The sequence below is a fragment of the Ambystoma mexicanum genome, chromosome 7q (assembly GCF_040938575.1).
Source record: "Ambystoma mexicanum isolate Mex_15411 chromosome 7q, UKY_AmexF1_1, whole genome shotgun sequence".
In the NCBI taxonomy this organism is placed as follows: domain Eukaryota; kingdom Metazoa; phylum Chordata; class Amphibia; order Caudata; family Ambystomatidae; genus Ambystoma; species Ambystoma mexicanum.
The window spans coordinates 565,775,267-565,789,726 of NC_090941.1; the positions used below are offsets into that span (position 1 = coordinate 565,775,267).

Sequence of the window (14,460 nt, forward strand, 5' to 3'; positions counted from 1 at the left end):
GAAAGTTTGAATTACAGAATTGTTTTGCTGAACTAAAGTTAGCCATATTTTCCTTGTATAATTTATTGTGTGTATTAGGGTGAGGGACAGAGATATTTTGGACCCTAGGTCATTTTTCTTTAGTCTTAGTTTGCTAGGCAAGGACCTCTTTATTAGGTTAGGTAAAGTTAGGCATTTTTCCAAACCCCTTATTATTTTAAATAAATGGCAAACCTTGAGAAAACATTATCTTTGTGTCCGTCTCCCATTTCTAACCCCTCAAACTAGGTACTTATATTGGCCTTGATGCGTTGCTCAGGTTTTATTGGGGGCTGCAGCTATTACTTGCACCCCTCGCCCTCCCCCACACCCACGGGACCCTGGACCTCATAAATTTGCCAGTGCAGGAAAAGTGGCATTAATTCAGTTACCACCACTTTTCCCATCCCACCAAACTACAAGTTTGCCGTTGTGGGTTGATGGATTTAGCTCAGCCAAGGGCTGGAGGTAAATCAGGCCCCCACTGGCAAAAATCAGCCGGTATTACCAGCACCGGTACCACCGGTGCCGGTAATATCAGCAGTTCCCCCCATGGAGTCCTATGGGACTCCCACAGAATGGGGTAGGACCGCCGATGCCGGCACTTGTAATATCCCGGTAAGACCGGGATATCAGGTGCTGGTAACGGTAGGTCTGTTTGCCATTATCCCGCTCGAATTACCGGTGGGATACCGTCAAACTCCTAATGACCTCCCCTGAAGCCCATTGGGGTGAACAACCCATTGGGGTCTAAATTTCTAAAACTAGTACCTACCTGCAAACCGGAAGACACCCTTTAGACTTTGTTCTGTTTGCTGCTTACCTACCTCTTTCCTCCTCAACCCTTGGTCACTGTACCCCCAGTATCCCCCTTGACTCTTTGTGACTCATTTAGTATAGGGTTGGACTTTTGAAGAGTGGTTAAGAAAAAGTTAACTAAAGCTGCAGGAGTTAATTTAAGTTTGTTTATTAGACGTAGTAGTTTTCACTAATGTTTGTGTTGCTTTGCATTTGTGATTTAAAGTGTGCTACCTTACCTGTGTGGATAGTTCTTAAATGACTTATTTCTACAAGCTTTAGTGTATAGAAAATAAATAACTATTTGTATATAACTGTTAGTGTGTCTGTGTTTCCTTGCACCAATTGTATGCTCTAAGTACTGTGTGCCTTACTACAGCACTTATCCCTCCTAGACTAAGCCTGGCTGATCAGACAGTAACTTGTGTAAAACTCCCTAACACTTACAATTTAAGGTGCTTGTGATATTAATATTAAAACGTACTCCTGATCTTAAAAACCTTTTAGCATACTATCAATTTTCTCCCATATGCTAAACAGGAGAATTCAAGGAGACATGCTATCAGTATTCTTACAATACTTCCAAAATGATTTTTATTTAAGGGTGTCATACTCATAAACCAGGGATCCCAATTGACTCAAATGTTCCCCAACATTCTGCAAGACATTAACACATGTCGGTTGGTTTCCAGAACCTTTTCTCCCTTACATAGCATCCAAAACCTCTTCTCAAACAGTATTCCCGAATATTTACCTAGCACTGATAGACTGGGTAGGAAGCCCAGTCTCAACAAGACAAACCTCCTTAAATCTTTTGAGGGACATAACTCCAAATAGTGTTGGGGCCTAAACAAATGGTGTGTTAGACCTGCATACCCAATATAACTTTTCAAGGTGGCCAAATGGTCATAATTCTTGCACCAGTCGTATAAGCTTAACCTTTTTACAAATTGCTGTTTCAGTGTGTAACAATCTTCAGACCAGTTGGGTTCCCAGCCAATGCTCTCAAACATCTTCTTATTAATAACTTGAAAATCCCTTATCAGAGAACCAAATGTATTTTTCAACAAGATGCCAAATGCACATTCAGATTTGTAAAGCGCGCAACAGCCCGAAGGCATTGTGGCATCATTCATCATCTTCAAGTATAATATCCCTCTAGCCCCCGCTTAAAAGTTACCGAACCCACCAGTGACATCAAGCCTAACGTCAACCTTAGTGCTGCCATCTGAAAACTAGAGAGGAGTCCCAAAACACTTTCCAAAGCTTTTCTTCCAAAACATTCAGCCAACCCATTTCTTCAGAATTTACAACAAAGGTGTCCAGCCCAAAGCACTGCAGTGCAATAACACTGCTTTTATATCAACAATGCCCTCTCAGGTCATAACCTCCAGTATCTCCGACAATCCTCAAAATCAAATTTGCTAGTACAAGCGCTTTCTTATTTTTACAAAGCAATCAGTTCTTCGTGTGGTTTAGCGGTAGCAAGAAGCACCCCCTGTGGTAATATGTTTAGATGTTAACAATAAAAAGTCTGAGCCAATGAGTAGGTTGTATGGATTACCAAGAGAACACACAAATGTTATTCAACAGTTCCTTTCTTTTCTTTTAACTTTTAGGTTTACTGAAAAGGATATGTCTTCTTTCACTGCTGTCACTTCCGAATTTCCAGAAGGTAAGGATTTGTTCAATGGCGTTTTGTTTCCTTCTTTCTTCCTTCCCTGTGTTTTCTTCAAGCTTTGCTTATGTAAGTCTTTTCCCTGGGTAACTATATTTAGTCTTGGCTTCAAAATGTCTCTTTAAACTTGTTGGCTTCTACATGCAGTCTGGGTAATTATTTAATATAGTCCTGGCTTTTCCAGCATTTTCTCTAGTGTCCAAAAAGTATCCCTTCTTAATAGTAGGCTGAAGGGCTAAAAAAGAATAATGGAGGATAGGCGTTCTGACTGACACTGTCTCTGAGTTACAGCTCCTCCAATCACAGCCACTCGCGGACACTTCCGAAAACAACTTCCCTCAGTATAACGTTGAAAGACTTGCTCTGTTACTATACGATCATCTGGGGTCGTACATAAATTTCATTCACCCGTTGCTGGGGCTACTTGACACGGCACTGTCACACCAGCATAGCATTCACCAATTCGTCTTGCAACGACTTATCCCTCCTTTATAATTACTTTATTTAGGTGGACATCAATCGGTAGTTCGTCCCGCTTCCACTGTTTCAATTACGGAGCTCTTACGTGACGACGTCGACTCCTCCTCTCCGCCGATAGCGATTTCAATCGCTGGCCCCGCTTCCAGACTTACAGCTTTCTTTACGACTGTCGTTGCTTCCTTTGCCCAGACAAGTGACGGCACACTTCGCATGTAAACGAACCTCTTGAGATGGCACAACAACTGGATACGGCACCTCCTCTTCAGCTCTCACAACAGCGACAACGATCGCTTTCAAAATCACAAGTAAAAACACTTTTCAAGCGCAACGGTGCAACTAATTAACTGATTCAACTCGCCAGCTTTCATATCTTCATGCGGCTTCTCTGACTAATACGCCCAGCTGCAACTTTCATCCTCTCGCTCCTGCTCTCGAGCCCCCGTCTCCTAGGCAACCAAACAACATAGCAAAAAGGCATTAGAGGAAAGTCCATACAGGCAGGACTTCCTGGTTTATTCCTGTTTAAAGATTATGATGAACATAAGACCGCTAGGCAGGTACCACAACGTCACACCCCCAAGTAACAGTAATTCTGGATTTGCTCAATTGGCCCTCAGTAACGTGCACGGTGCGCAGCAGTCGTTTTTTTCTGCCCAGAATACATATCGTTTTACTCAAGTTTAGGGTAAGTCCATTCTCCCGGGTGTAAAGGCATCAGCCATCGTACGTGAGACCGATAAAAGTATGGTCAGCCAGGATGATATCATCCGCTTATGTTAACCATACAACATGTTTGGTACCTATTTTCGGGGGGGGGGGATTTCTTGCCACAGACAATCTGCTTGGTAAATCAGCCAGATAGACTGGATGAAAGGGTTCCAGCACACATCCCTGCTTCAGACTCCTAGTTGTGGATATGCTCGCTGTGCAAGCATCCCTGCTACTCAGTCCCCCACACAGACACACACTAGTGCCCTCGTGCAATTGTATTACTAAGTTCAAGAGGGAAGCAGGTACACCCCAATTGGCCAACTTTTGCCACAGGAGCCATCTATCAACTGAGTCAAAAGTGTCTCCAAAGTTGATGTATACTACAGAAAGCGGAGGGGGGGTTATTCTTTTTTTGTGCTACTCCAATCAATAGATTAAGCGTGAGAATATTATGAGTGGTCGCTGACCCTGCTCTAAACCTTTTCCCCCTCGCCCACGCTTTCAACTCTTTCAATACCAATCCTGCAATGTCTAACATTGATAGCAGAAAGTAATTACTTGTTTCTAAGCAAGACTGCTTTTTGTAGACTGGGATTAATATTGCCTGTTGCCAGGAATCAGGGAATATGCCTTCTTCGCATACTTTCCTATTTAATATATCTAGTATGCGTAATGAATCCTGTGGAGTCATCACTGATTCCCCCGCGAAGACCTCCTCCCACATGGCCATGGGACGGCAGATGCTACATGATCCTGACCCTGGTTGTGGTAATAGGAGAGAGGATCATATGCAAGGAGATGACTGTCAGGGGAAGGTGGTTACTCCATTGGAAGAGACGCAGTATGCCCCCTTCTTTCCTGAGGAAAACCATATGACCCCCTAATCCTCTAATGGCACGCTGTCAATTTAGTCAAAATTCCATTCAGGCCTTAGACATACAGAACACACAACTAACATCTCCTGTTTCAGATGTGTTTCTAAATAAGACTTTTAAACAACATCAATTTAGAAATCCCATGATCTTTATCACTTCAACTCCCATAAAGCCTCAAGTACTGAGACAAGGAAGAGGAGGAAGGAGTTGATGCGTATTGAAAGAAACCCAAAACTGAATATGTAGACTAGTTGTTTGGTTGAATCACAAGTGTGCAGGACATTTAAAAATGGCATCCGCACACAAAATGCAGGCAGAACGGGAGAAGATTGTGCCAGAGGAAGTCTAAAGAACAGGCACTTCCATGCGGCAGCATGCAAACTTGACAGTCACATACCAGCTTGACGCAAAGGAAGGTGAGATGTTGCGGGCACCTTTGGAAGACCGTCGGAGCCCCGGGAGCAGCAGCAGAGCCCCCGGGAATACGGTTGTGCTAGAAGGCAGCATCCTTCGGTCCAGGTTAGAGAGAGAAGCCGACGGGTGAGCGTGGAGCTGAAAGAAACGCTGGAGGAACATCCGCAGCATGACAGAGGCTGTCCCAGAGAGGGAGCTTCTTTGCAGAGACATGCCATAGGTCGGGAACGCTGCAAATCACTGGTGAGTCTGCCCAGAGCCATTGGGAACCCCAGGGCATAACGACAGGTGTATTAACAAGTGAATGAATTAAGAATATTTGACTACCGACAAGATAAAGTGCAATGACAAAACCTGTACAAGTCCCTATGTGTGAGATGTCAATGTGAGGAAAGTTGGAACAAGTATTACCTTAAATAAACAAATAGAAATACAGCAAAGTGATGCAACTGAGGCATACTAAAGAAGAGTGAAGTCCTGGTGAAAGGAGAATGGCAGTTAACTTTTGGGGTGGGGGGATACCTGGCAGAGAAGTACACCAGGGGATCTGAAGGACCACAAAGAAGGATTCCTGGCAGGGGAGTAGATCAGGCAATCCACCAAAAGCATATAAGGTTATAGGACATTGTGGCAAGATGACTGGCAGGGGAGTATACCAGGGGATCCAGGAAGCCCAAAGAGGAAGTCCTGGGAGCCAAATGGGCCAGGAACTTTGAAATTGAATGCAAACTTTAACATTGTGGGAAGATACATGGCAGGAGAGCACCCAGGGGATCCTCAGAACCCATAAGAGGATTCCTGGCAGGGGAGTATACCAGGAGGTCCACCAAAGCTGTAAAAAGAAAACCTATTGTACAATTCATCAGATGAATAAGAATGTTTGAGAATTCTGTACAAAGAAACCAAGGAGGAGTTGAATGATAGGGAATGTATTGTCTGCATAAGAACTTTCTGAAACTAACTTAAAAACAAAGAAACTGTTGTTTGGAAGAGACCCTTTTGCCATCCTACCTGAACATCAAGAAACAGTTGTTTGGAAGAGACATTTGTCATTCTACCTACATATCCAATGGAAGGGAACCATCCACTGGATCCAAGTGTTTCTCCTTGGAAAATACTTTTCTGTTGGATGTATCTGTTTATTCTCATTATGAACACTTTTTGCCAACCATAAGTCAGAAACATTTCCCTGCACCCTTAGTTATTAATGTCTAGTGTGAGGGCCAGATTAGAATGTTTTGGGCACAAGGACAAGGTAAATAACTTGACACAGACTGATCTTTAGTTTTAGTTTCCTAGTGTGAGAAACCAGAAGGTGTCTCACCCGCTAGTCCCCGCAGATCTCTCTCTCAGGTGGCCAGGACACAGCCATCACCTTTGGATCCAGACCCTGTGGGTGGACCAGTGCGGAAGGATCACCTGGGTGAGGGGTCCTCGGGGAGTGGGAGTAGGGCACCAGATGGTGAGACGCAGTATCCTACTCTTTCCTGTAACACCTTTACCCTATCCTATCAGATAGGATACGTAGGAACTGCACAAACACTTTCACACGGACAGCCGGCTCTGGAAGAAAACAGACTAACAGTGAGCAGAATACCGGACGTGTCCCAATGCAATGTTCAGGCGAGGTCAGGCAATTACTGACCATCACACTGATAAAAAGGTGGAGCACAAAAGCACACTCTGAGCGAGGCAAAGTACACGAGGAAACAGCAGTTTCGAGACTGCAGCTGAATGAGAGACGAAAGACTGCAAAACAGAAGGGAAGTTCCCTTGACCTTTCCGACAAGAAACCGTTACTTTCAAGAGCCCTCGAGATTAGAAATCATAAGACCAGGAAGCCAAACTAAAGAATCCTGTATTGTGTGTCAGAGATACCCGGGGCCCTCCCACGTCGCTAATCAAGGCAGGGAGAAGCAGCAGCCGCTGTGGTACCGTCCTTCGCTCCAAGAACAAAGCAGTGTCAGTGAAATCAACACAGCCAGTGAGTTGGGGAGACCGATACAAGACCAGTCTGTGTTAAAGCCAAGGTTGCAAGTAGCAACATTATATGGCGAGCACTGGAAGAAACATTGTTAAAACGTGTGTGATAAAAGACGCAAGTAAAGTTGAACTGCTGATGAGTGTTTGAACTTTGTAAAGCAAGATACAATACCTTTGACACAGTGGTCCGGCACTGCGTGGGCGCTCAATCGAAGGTCTCAGTAAGGTATTGAGCTGAGAAGTGGCAGAAGGGAAAGTTAAAGGGTTGTAATAAAAAGAGAACAACGATTTGTGAATCAAAGTGGTCATGAGACGGGTGAAGGAAAATCCTGCGCAGTCGAAAGTGTTCGATTTTGATACAGTAAAGAACGTTTGGAAAATAAGGTAAATTTGGTCCGAGCCCGACAGAGGGAACACAATTGAAGGTTTTGTGTTAAAGTGGGTCTGAGCCCAGGGGGCCTGGTGTGAACAGTGAATCCCTCTCTCTCCCCCATCAAATAGATGTCTCCCCTACAGACTTAAACATCCAGCACCTTGTTTTCCTCCCCTGATGTTGGTAATTGTGATGTATCTGAATTGAGGTGGTATCCTGAAGTGGCTTGTGATTGCTTTTGTTTTAATTGCAGATTGGCACTGTGTCATTGTACAGTCATCTGTGGACTGTGGACTGGTGTTGGTTGCCAAAACAAGGGAGTCTGTTACAACAAGGGAGTTCCTCCCGTTGCCCCACGCTGTGGGGTGTTTCACTCGTGTGGAGGTATGTCCCTGTTACCACACATTCTTTTGAATTTATCATGACTGGTATTTTTGATAATCCGTGGCAACAATAGTATGGATGGCTCATTGGTAGTGTGATGTGTGTTTTTTCCAGGTGTGACGATATCTCAGTGGACTAGGACGACCTTTTGAAAGGTTTTTGGTTTTTCAATGAAGAAAAACTATCTTATCAGTCATTTATCGACGTGCATTGAAGGTTCACCATTTTTAAGGTAAATCTAAGTGGTTTAATTTGTTTTTAGACCTGTTGTGGAACTGTTCTCTTTCTTGAACTGATTCCACTCTTACATTTGGTAAATTACCCCTCCCCTGTGGGACTGATTAGTTTCCTCTGTTTCTTTTCCTTTTAGGCTGTTTGCCTGAAACTACCCATTCAACACGGTGTTCAGAAGAATAGTGGATGTTTTGATGTTTTAAAATTTCCCCTGAAGAATGTTCGCCTGAAAGGGGCATTGAAGAACAGAAACATGTTGGGATTATATGTTTTTTATTGACACATTTAGGTTTTTTTGTATTGTGTTATGTGATTTCGTTTGTGTCTTGGGTACTTGTTTATCTTGAAGCCTAGTTTTCTAGACTGTTGGTTTTAGTGTTAGCATTCTCACTGTGTTAGGTGAGGTTAGTTTTTTATGTTTCAATTTAAATCGTTTTCTATGTTTCAATTTAAATACTTTGAATAAAACAAGAATGTTTTTTTGAAATTTGGAATGTCGCACACAGTCTATGTTGTCAAGACTTGTAGTCCCTGGAAAAACTTTTCAGAGGGGTCTATTTGATGGGGGAGAGAGAGGGGTGCAAGTAGAGAAAGTGTATCATCTTATCCTTCTTTTATGAAAAATGTCTATATTCCTATTGGTGGAGTAAGATGTGGTATGTGTAAATAGGATTGTTTGTACCTATTTGAATACATGTTTATAGAGGCTCTTGTGGTCTCGTAGGTTGTGAATAAGGAGATATTATATTACACCAGGACACTACATTACCTACCTCACAGCCATATAATATGGCTACGGCCTCAGATAAGTGCCTAGCATATAGCGAGGATCATGTGAAAAAATTGTTAGACACACTGTCGGTTCTGGCAGGAACTAGCGAAAATGATATTAATATGAACAGCAATGATCAGTGGGACGAATCGGGCCAACTGAGGAAACGTCTTATACGTACTCAGTTGCATGGGGCTATTATGCTTGAGTATTTGAAAAATCAAGCCCTTCCACAGGGTCTCATAGTGAGAAATGAGCCACGTCTATTTTTAGATAACAAGGAATTTAAATTGAAATGGAGTTACATATCAAACAAGTGCGGGAGGGACTGGTTAGTCCTAATCATTGACACAGCTACTGAAGTCTCAAAGAAAATTGAGATAGATATTATGAAATTAGAAGACTAACTCAAAAAAGACCTTGATCTAAATGTTTTTAAAACCAAACTTGCACAACATCTCAAAGGATTAGTAGACTTTAAAAACGACACTACCCTAGAGAGTGTCAAAAGGTTGAAAAAAGACCTTACTAATTTCACCCATGAAAAGGCTTTCCCTTATGTTGTAGAGGGCCATAAATTTGGTAACAAACCTCATGCTCCCAAAAACAATAGACGTGTACACTTTAGGGACACTTCGTACAGCTCAGGTGAAGAGAGCACAGGAGACACTGAACCTGTAGCTCAATCCAACCCGGGCAGAGGCAGAGGAAGGGGCCAGAGGGGGAGCAATAGACAAAGGCAAAGGATGCCTTTTTTAGGACAGGGCCCCAATCGAGGAGATTGGGACAATCAGGTCAGGACACGAAGTCGGACAAGGAATCAATGGTGATTAACTTGTCTAACTATGTACTCTCCCCCGAAGAAGAGAATACTCTTAATAGGGGCTTGAGTTTTGACTTGACAAAAACCCATGATCCTTTTGAGTTTCGTACTGAGTTTTTTTCATTCATGCGGAAAGTACGCCTCAATGAATATTTCAGCGAACACGAGGGTTACAATAGCAACAACTATAGTGGACTGCGTAATGCGTTGACTTTCTGTGCACCCAACCATTCTCACACCGCCGAATCGACGGTTTTTGAAAGACAGGTGTTGGCGGAAGTTCGGAAGTTGGAGACCTGCGTGAAATCCCATAACTCCAATTTCAGTAAGCGTCAGAGAGCCTCTGCTTTAAAACTCGCCAAGGACAAGAATCTTATTATCAGACAAGCAGATAAAGGGGGAGCTATTGTGTTGATGAATCGCAGTGATTACATAAAGGAATGTGAGAGACTTCTTTCTGATAATGTGAGCTATCTGAAACTCACTGGTGACCCTACTGCAAGACTGACTAAGATCATAAAAGAAAACGTTACCTTAGCATGTGACTCTGAGATGATCAGTAAACAAGAATCTGAGTTCCTAACTAGGGAACAAGGGAGGATACCTGTGTTCTACATTTTGCCCAAGGTACATAAGGGACTAGTTGACCCCCCTGGCCGTCCTATAGTATCTGGGGTTAACTCCATTTTGGAACCTTTGTCTAAGTTCGCAGATTTTTATCTGCGACCATTTGTTCTGAAAATGCAAAGCTATTTAAGGGATACCACCGATGCCATCAACAAAATAGAGAACATAGAATTTGTCCCAGGCAGTTCTTTATTGATAGGTTTGGATATTCAATCCCTCTACACGATGATATCACAAAGAGCTACATTAGAGGTGGTTGAAGAAATTTTGCTAGGCAGAGAGGATGGACACCCTGTGAGCAGTGCCTTTATTTCGTGGTGTACTGAGTTTGCCCTTACCCAAAACTTTTTTCAATTTCAAGGGACTTTTTTCAACAAATAGAAGGCACTGCCATGGGGGCTGCCATGGCCCCAAACCTGGCCAATCTCTTTGTTGAATATTTTGAAAAAATGGTGATATACCCAGCCACTAATCCTTATATCCAACACTTGAGGAAATGGCTAAGGTATATAGACGACATACTTATTGTATGGGATGGCACGAGAGAAGAAGCTGAGTGTTTTGTGAGTTGGTTGAATCAACAGAACCATTTTTTGAAATTCACGGGTTCCATATGTGATTTTGAGACTCATTTTCTGGATATCACCATCTTCCACTATAATGGTGTGTTAAAAGTGAAGCCCTATATTAAGACCACTGATAAGAATTCTCTTCTGCACTTTAATAGCCATCATGCCAAGCAGCTAAAAACTAATTTACCTTTTGGACAGTTTTTAAGGTTGAAAAGGAACAGCAGTAGGAAAGAGGACTTCTGCCAAAGCGCGGATGCACTGACTCAAAAACTGTTAAATAAAGGCTACCCACTCAGAGTGATTAAGACTGCCTCAAAAAGAGCATATAATAACAATCGGGAGGCTCTTCTGGAGAAAAATGTGAAAATGAAGAGAAAGATTGGTGTTGTGTTTGTCAACACGTTTTCAAATGTATCCTACAAAATTAAATCTATTGTGATGAAAACATGGAAGAAGGTGTATAGAGGAAAAGAAGCTTTGCTTCCCTTGGTGGCTTTCAGAAAAAGCCAGAATTTAAGGAACATTTTGGTTAGAAATGATGTGACTGAAATGAGTACACCACTGGTGAGACAAACTAGACTGTGGGGTTTACCCGAAATAAAGGGACATTTTCCTTGTGGCAAATGTAGTATGTGTGCCCAAACCAAAGAAATCAGATTAATACAAATTCTGCCGGATCTCAGGTGGGAGTTTAATGAAATGACCAACTGTAATACATCTAACGTTGTGTATTTAATTACATGCCCTTGTGGCTTACAGTATGTAGGAAAGACCAATAGACAATGCAAAGTCCGCATGGTAGAACATCGGAGCTGCATTAGAAATCAAGTGATTACAGCCCCTTTAGTTAAACATTTTCTTGATATGAAACATGGCTGCAATGCCTTTACGTGGCTTATATTGAAAAAAGTGCATGGCCATGGGAAAGCTGAGACTAACCAGAAATTACTGAACCTAGAACAGAAAATCATTTTCAAATTGCAAAGTAATGTTTTGGGGCTCAACGAAAGTATTGATTGGTATCTGGTAAGCCAAAGATAGAAGTATGAAATGTTCATGTTTGGGCTGAAATCATCTTGTATATGACAAACGTTGCTTTTTGTGACACGTTTGGTCCATTGCATTCATAAGTATGTAACTTCTCAATATTTGTATTTACCATGCCTCCAAATATCGCTAATATGCTTGTTTTTGACATCTGCAATGTGTTTCTGGGTTTGGGTTATTTATGTCCCCTTATGCACTTATTCCCTCAACAAGGTTTGCATTTGGTTGTTGGGGTGTTTTCAGGCAAAGATGGCCGCCGTGTTTTTGGCTAGCGAATGCTCCGTTGAATAGTGTTGTCCTTCCTCTGTGTTTACCTGGAAGTTGATATTGTGTTGCCATCCGGACCATATCATTGTATCTGGTAGAAACGTGTGCGGGTGCCGTACTGGCTGTCTATACCTCCGCGATTCACTAGCGAGTGTTTTGCATTTGTGAAGCTAAAGGTAAGCTTGTTGTTCTTCTGTAATATTTGAGGCACGTGACGGTTGGTTGTTTATTTTTGTTTATTTATTTTTCTTACCACGTCCTGAGTAGAGGACTGCTGTATACGGTCTTTGGTACTCCGTGCTCTCCAGCATGTCAGCGCACATTCTGCTTTGAAAAACACCTGCTGGACAGGCGACGGTTGGTGTGCTCGGGGCTATCCTTTTTCCACTGCTCTTTCCTTTTATTGATTAGAACACCTTCGCAACTCTGTGGTTCTTGGCATGCCAGCGCAGTTCGCCTTTTGGTAAACACCTGCTGGATAGCTCTATTTTTACACAGCATTTTTGATGCAGGTCACCTTAATGCATGACCGTAGGTATTTTTTGGTTGTGGGAGCTTGGGTGACACCCCTACAGACTTAAACATCCAGCACCTTGTTTTCCTCCCCTGATGTTGGTAATTGTGATGTATCGGGACACTGAATTGAGGTGGTATCCTGAAGTGGCTTGTGATTGCTTTTGTTTTAATTGCAGTTTGGCACTGTGTCATTGTACAGTCATCTGTGGACTGGTGTTGGTTGCCAAAACAAGGGAGTCTGTTACAACAAGGGAATTCCTCCCGTTGTCCCACGCTGTGGGGTGTTTCACTCGTGTGGAGGTATGTCCCTGTTACCACACATTCTTTTGAATTTATCATGACTGGTATTTTTGATAATCCGTGGCAACAATAGTATGGATGGCTCATTGGTAGTGTGATGTGTGTTTTTTCCAGGTGTGACGATATCTCAGCGGACTAGGACGCCCTTTTGAAAGGTTTTTGGTTTTTCAATGAAGAAAAACTAGCTTATCAGTCATTTATCGACGTGCATTGAAGGTTCACCATTTTTAAGGTAAATCTGATTAGTTTCCTCTGTTTCTTTTCCTTTTAGGCTGTTTGCCTGAAACTACCCATTCAACACGGTGTTGAGAAGAATAGTGGATGTTTTGATGTTTTAAAGTTTCCCCTGAAGAATGTTCGCCCGAAAGGGGCATTGAAGAACAGAAACATGTTGGGATTATATGTTTTTTATTGACACATTTAGGTTTTTTTGTATTGTGTTATGTGATTTTGTTTGTGTCTTGGTTACTTGTTTATCTTGAAGCCTAGTTTTTTAGACTTTGTTGGTTTTAGTGTTAGCATTCTCACTGTGTTAGGTGAGGTTAGTTTTTTATGTTTCAATTTAAATCGTTTCCTATGTTTCAATTTAAATACTTTGAATAAAACAAGAATGTTTTTTTGAAATTTGGAATGTCGCACACAGTCTATGTTGTCAAGACTTGTAGTGCCTGGAAAAACTTTTCAGAGGGGTCTATTTGATGGGGGAGAGAGAGGGGTGCAAGTAGAGAAAGTGTATCATCTTATCCTTCTTTTATGAAAAATTTCTATATTCCTATTGGTGGAGTAAGATGTGGTATGTGTAAATAGGATTGTTTGTACCTATTTGAATACATGTGAACAGTGAATCACCAGAGAAGTTGTGCATATGAGAATCCGGAGGAGAAAGGAACTTTGAATGTTTGTCGCATCAGGCACTCTGAAATAAGAGACTTTAAATGGCAAAGAGACTTTGGCACAGAAGGTCCTGATACTGAGATTTTGAATTGCATCCTCGTGCTTGAGTGTGCCGCCTTGTCCGGTGCTGAAAACAAGGGGAAGGAAAGCTAACGGCTCAACTATCCTGACATATCATTTCTTGAAAATTTTTCTTTTGTATAACATTGTTTCCCACACTATTTGTACTTAAAAGTAAGAATTGGCAATAGAGTTAATTAGCATAGGCCCTTTTATTTTGACAAGACACCACTAGCAGTGCGTTTTTATTATTTGATGGTCGTAACTTGCTCTCATCTTTAGATTTAGGATTAGATAGGCGTTTTTCAAACCGAATTGAAGTTCAATAAACACCCTTCAACTGTGGTCACTTGTGTCTTTACTGTTTGATATCATGCCACTACAACACCAATTTGTTAGAATGGATTTCTAAAATCTGCTCCAATGAACAGAAGTTTAGGAGGTCACCCTTGTTAGTGAAACAGGGAACACTTCTGGGAAGTGTGAGATTGGCATGGTGACATGAGATAGACACAGACAAGGAATCAAGTTTCAAACCCTTTATTTAAAGAAATGGGATGGGGTGAATACCTAACTTGCCCTATTCTATATGGGAGTAGTTTCAACCATAATAGGAAAAGAATAATAGTCCACA

The 14,460-nt window shown here is 42.0% G+C and overlaps 1 protein-coding gene across 1 annotated transcript in view; it reads left to right on the forward strand.

The window, feature by feature from the left end:
- The window catches only part of LOC138527830 (uncharacterized), a 190,140-nt gene extending 175,969 nt beyond the window's left edge, over positions 1–14,171 (forward strand). Inside the window, exons 2-5 of the mRNA XM_069639132.1 lie at positions 2,436–2,491; positions 7,584–7,714; positions 7,829–7,946; positions 8,085–14,171. Coding sequence (XP_069495233.1) covers positions 9,544–10,551 — 1,008 coding nt within the window. The 5' untranslated portion in view covers positions 2,436–2,491; positions 7,584–7,714; positions 7,829–7,946; positions 8,085–9,543 and the 3' untranslated portion in view covers positions 10,552–14,171. The remainder of the gene's footprint in view (positions 1–2,435; positions 2,492–7,583; positions 7,715–7,828; positions 7,947–8,084) is intronic.
- The last annotated feature ends 289 nt before the right edge of the window (positions 14,172–14,460 follow it).